This window comes from Thalassophryne amazonica, chromosome 10 (assembly GCF_902500255.1).
Source record: "Thalassophryne amazonica chromosome 10, fThaAma1.1, whole genome shotgun sequence".
Lineage (NCBI taxonomy): Eukaryota > Metazoa > Chordata > Actinopteri > Batrachoidiformes > Batrachoididae > Thalassophryne > Thalassophryne amazonica.
The window spans coordinates 42,675,819-42,680,711 of NC_047112.1; the positions used below are offsets into that span (position 1 = coordinate 42,675,819).

The window sequence follows — 4,893 nt, forward strand, 5'->3', positions numbered from 1 at the left end:
GTTAGCTCAATCAAATCATGTCTTGGAAGTTGTCCCCCGCACGCGCACACACATGCAACCTGGTCGGCACTTCTGCATGCTTGTACTATCAATAAAAGACTGCGTACATCCTCAGTGTAGTGAAAAAGTAGTACCGTTAGTACCATTTGTATAAAGATAGTAATTGAACAGAGTTGTTATATAAAAAAATTGCCATTCTGATGATAGATTCAGCAGCTTTTTTTTTTTTACTGAATTACAGTAGATGTGGTGGTTTGAATTTACAGTTTGTCCTGTGTGTACTTTACGAAGCTCAGAGAGGCCTCAGGCCCCGGATAAGACGACTGGCTCCTCTAATGGGCCAGCTTGACCTTCAGGGCCCTCAGCTCTGTGGTAGCCTGTTTTCTCAGCTACAGATGATCATAAAGGGGGAAAAAGAACATTTAATCTCAGGCTGTTTCTTGTACTTGTGTGGTGAATAACAGTAATTTGTACAACTGAATACTTTTTAACTGGTGCTGCGTTACCAGAAAAGTCAACAAATTGTAAAGAAGAGCTCCCCTTGCTGGTCAAACCATTAAACCTGGTTTTAGTCAAAAACTGTCTCACCACTTATTCTGTAGTTATGATGTGAATTAATGTGATTGTCATTTATACTGATTGACATTATAGTGAAACCTCTGAGTGGGCAAATAAAATGTAAAGTTAAACAAAAAAGGTAAATGTCAAGCCTATGCTAGGCTTAATGTCTACGTCTAATGTGACTGTATTTAATTTCAGGTAGACTTTGTACAATTTAAACACTTATCTCTGTTGTTAATCTGCATAAAAATATTTATTTCATACTAACAGGTCTTAAAAATTGTGTAAAACAGGCAGAGATTTTCTGAACAGGAAGGAGACAGCTTGACATCACCACTTAAAATAAGACGAAAAGACTCAGAAATAATGCCTTGTTTTACCGACAGTGCGAGTAGATATTCATACGGTGCATCCAAAACGTATTCACAGCACTTTTTCCACATAAAAAAAAAACAACTAAGAAATCACATGTATTCACAGCCTTTGCCATGAAGCTCAAAACTGAGCTCAGGTGCATCCTGTTTCCACTGATCATCCTTGAGATGTTTCTACAGCTTAATTGGAGTCCACCTGGAGTAAATTCAGTTGATTGGACATGGTTTGGAAAGACACAGACCTGTCTACATATAAGGTCCCACAGTTGACAGTACATGTCAGGAAGTCAAAGGAATTGTCTGTAGATTTCCGAGATTCTTATTCACACTGGAAGTTCTAAGATCTCTCATGGTGTATTCAAGGTCACTCAGTAAATCTTAAAGTTAATCTCACAGGACTACAAGATTTTGGAGTGATTAGAATTTTTTAGAATATTGGGTGGGGAGCTGCTGTTAACGGCAGGAATTTTTTTGTTTTGTTTTATTCAAGTCGGTTTTGTCAGTCAGTCGTTACACACGCGTAGCTGTAGTATATTTGCTTCCAACGAGCACCCCTGAACGCAGCATCTCCTTAAAGGAACCCGGAAACCGCCTGTTGTGGAAGAGTTGGCTAGTTAGCTAGTAGCATTAAGTTCTCCTCCTCCCCCCGTCATTTTTTTTATTATTATTATTATTAGTTCTTTTTGCGACTACGGTACATTTAAAAGCTGAAAAATGTCCGGGTCGTCGAACATCATAGTGATGAAGAAAATCGTCCAACAGCTCCGCCTTGAAGCTGGCATAAACAGAGTGAAGGTAACTTTACCAAAAGTTTTGACTCTTAAGGGCGTTTTCATCTCGGGTTTCTGTTCAATCCAGCGGCATAGACTCTTTCTCCGGATCGTTATTTCCACACCCCCGTGATTACTATCGGTCTGTTTGTTTTCCAGGTGTCCCAGGCCGCGGCTGACCTGCAGCAGTTCTGCATCCAGCACGCCCAGCAAGACCCGCTGCTCACCGGCATGTCGTCCAGCAACAACCCGTTCAGACCGCAGAAAGTCTGCTCCTTTCTATAGTCCACGCTGTGAGTAACGCAGAAGCCTACTTTTAAACTTATTTTACCGCCACGGCTTTTCTCCGCATATTATTTTTTTCAAATACAGATTTTAATTGCGATTAGACCAGAATAATATGGACAGTGGTCCCTCTAGTGGCAGTGGTAGGTAATTGCACTCAACCTTAATATGGCAAGTTGGCACAAATTGTTACTAATACAGCAAATTTTGCTTTCAGCTTGAAATTCATAAATTTGCTCCTGTACAGCTTTTAGGCCATGATGTCAGTCTCACAATAATTCCATATCTGACCTTGTTTTTCTTTTCCACGTCACCATATGAGGTTTGACTATTTTGCAGGATGTATGCATGCACTGTCATGGGATGCTGTTCCTTTATACAGTAAAACTCAGAAACCGGATATTCGCACTCACCAGACGAAAGCAAAAGTCTCAATGCTTTTGTATGGTTTTACATGTAATAAACGCCATATATAATGTATTTTGTGTAACAGATTTTCGCTCACATCGGACAAAACGTCCTGTCCGATCACAATGCTTTTACATAAAAAAAAAAAAAATCCCTCGCATGTACGAGACAGAGCAGACAGACGTGCCCAGTAATGGGTATGAAATGAAGGTCAGCACTGACACTCCCCAAGAACCCAGTTTCCATCTCAGTCTCAAGGGAAATGTGCCACTGCCATAAATAAAATGGCACCAGTCCCCCTCCTGCCTGGTGGCTTCATCTCAGTTTTGCCTGACTTTCTCAACCATTGCACCCAAGTTGTCCCTCTATGTTCATTCCTAGTCCTGTCCATCCTTGTCACTCGCAAAGATAATTGCAACATCTTTAGCTCTGCCACCTCCTACTCTCTCCAGTCTTCTTCACTTCTCTAACACATTACTCCACTGTGCTCCCTCTCTTTCACACACATGTACTGTCTTACTCCAACTGACCTTCATTCCCTTGCTCTCCAGAGCATATCTTCACATTTCCAGGTTACTCAACTATAGGAAAAACACATACTTTACCGGTTTCTATACACATTTATCAGCATCATTACAAGATATGAGCTGATGGAAGCAGCTGCTTAATGGTAAACTGAAATAAAAGCATACATCAGCCACGCATCTGTTACAGCAGTCCAAGGGACAAAATGTAAGGACTCTTAATACAGCACAAAACTGTCCACAGTGAATGGCTGAGTAAATAGAGCTAGAGTCGACTCAGAACTTTAGTCAGCAAAACGTTTATATAAATTGTGCATCAGCCATTTGCTTCGTGTTCAGTTAAACAATTAGACGGCAGTGTAATTTGCCCCAACTTAAAGATATGACTCAAACTTATAATACTGTCAAACACTTTATTTTTCTTTTTTTTAAGGCCTGTAGTTCTGTAATGTTAAGGTGTCTCTCAACACTTTTTGTTCTTGCAGGTTTTGGACATTGTGGTGCTTTTTGTGAAACTGGGCTACAGAACCTACATGATGGACTGGAAAGGTCTCAGGAGGGATGAGAGAAATTTGAGGACTTACCTTTTTACTGTTTTCATAAACATTTCAGGTGCTAATGTGGCACGATGTCTTAAATCTTCTCACTAACCCGTGACTAACCAAACAGGTGTGCCTTTATAAATTTGTATATTTTTCATGACTGATCATGAATAAATTAGTATTTCCATATTTGTCAAGCTTGTTTTTTAATTAAAAATCTTTGAATGTTTTCATAATTACTGACAGTTCTGCCACACACAAATAGCAGCTGAGCCATTTTCAGGCTGAACAGTATTAACTGTTTGACTTAATTCATTTCTGTAATGTAGACCTGGGATCATATACACAAGGTATATGGCAAAAATAAACACAATCACCCAAACGCACATTAAAAATGTGCCGACACTGGCCAACCGGCGTATATAAACTGCATGGGTTTACAGAGACATGTTCAGTTAGACAGGAACAATGCTGGTAATGGAACTTCAGGATGAAAATGATTGACATTTCATCTCATTTCCACAGATTCACTCTAGTTTCCCGCTGGTATGCATTCAAGTTTACCAAGATAACTCCAGTTGTACAACAGCTGAGGTGGCTGCAGAATAGTGACATGGCACACAATGATTTCAAATCTATACAGAGAGGTTTGAAATGCAGTCATTTGCGCAAAGGTAAAACTTAAAATGGACACTATTGAAGGGAGTCTCAATCCATCTCACGACCTATAAAACATTGTGCACCACAGTATATTCATGACAATGTGAATAAAGAGATGTGAACGATTCATAAGTTTATACTTTGTCTAGCAGTGAACTGAACCATGATTTCTGTGTACTGGGACAGTTTATTTATACAACTCCTGGCAAAAATTGTGGAATCACCGGCCTCGGAGGATGTTCATTCAGTTGTTTAATTTTGTAGAAAAAAAGCAGATCAGATGTGACACAAAACTAAAGTCATTTCAAATGGCAACTTTCTGGGTTTAAGAAACACAATAAGAAATCAAGAAAAATTGTGGCAGTAACTTACTTTTTTAGACTAAGCAGAGGGAAAAAATTATGGACTCAATTCTGAGGAATAAATTATGGAAGCACCCTGTAAATTTTCATCCCCAAAACTAACACCTGCATCAAATCAAATCTGCTTGTTAGTCTGCATCTAAAAAGGAGTGATCACACCTTGGAGAGCTGTTGCACCAAGTGGACTAACATGAATCATGGCTCCAACACGAGAAATGTCAATTGAAACAAAGGAGAGGATTATCAAACTCTTAAAAGAGGGTAAATCATCACACAATGTTGCAAAAGATGTTGGTTGTTCAGTCAGCTGTGTCTAAACTCTGGACCAAATACAAACATGGGAAGGTTGTTAAAGGCAAACATACTGGTAGACCAAGGAAGACATCAAAGCGTCAAGACAGAAAACT

The 4,893-nt window shown here is 39.5% G+C and overlaps 1 protein-coding gene across 1 annotated transcript; it reads left to right on the top strand.

Annotated features, from left to right (window-relative positions):
- Positions 1 to 1,217: 1,217 nt before the first annotated feature.
- LOC117518705 (guanine nucleotide-binding protein G(I)/G(S)/G(O) subunit gamma-5-like) lies at positions 1,218 to 3,655 on the top strand. Its single transcript, XM_034179928.1, has 3 exons — positions 1,218 to 1,730; positions 1,865 to 1,998; positions 3,408 to 3,655. The coding sequence occupies exons 1-2, from the start codon at positions 1,650 to 1,652 to the stop codon at positions 1,988 to 1,990; spliced, it is 207 nt and encodes a 68-aa protein (XP_034035819.1). The 5' UTR covers positions 1,218 to 1,649; the 3' UTR covers positions 1,991 to 1,998; positions 3,408 to 3,655.
- The last annotated feature ends 1,238 nt before the right edge of the window (positions 3,656 to 4,893 follow it).

What these genes read in the sequence shown, in the direction of transcription:
- LOC117518705 (XM_034179928.1), top strand. Translation starts at nt 1,650, where the DNA reads ATGTCCGGGTCGTCGAACATCATAGTGATGAAGAAAATCGTCCAACAG. An exon ending in CTGGCATAAACAGAGTGAAG is followed by an intron (nt 1,731 to 1,864) that starts GTAACTTTACCA and finishes TTTGTTTTCCAG; the next exon opens with GTGTCCCAGGCCGCGGCTGA.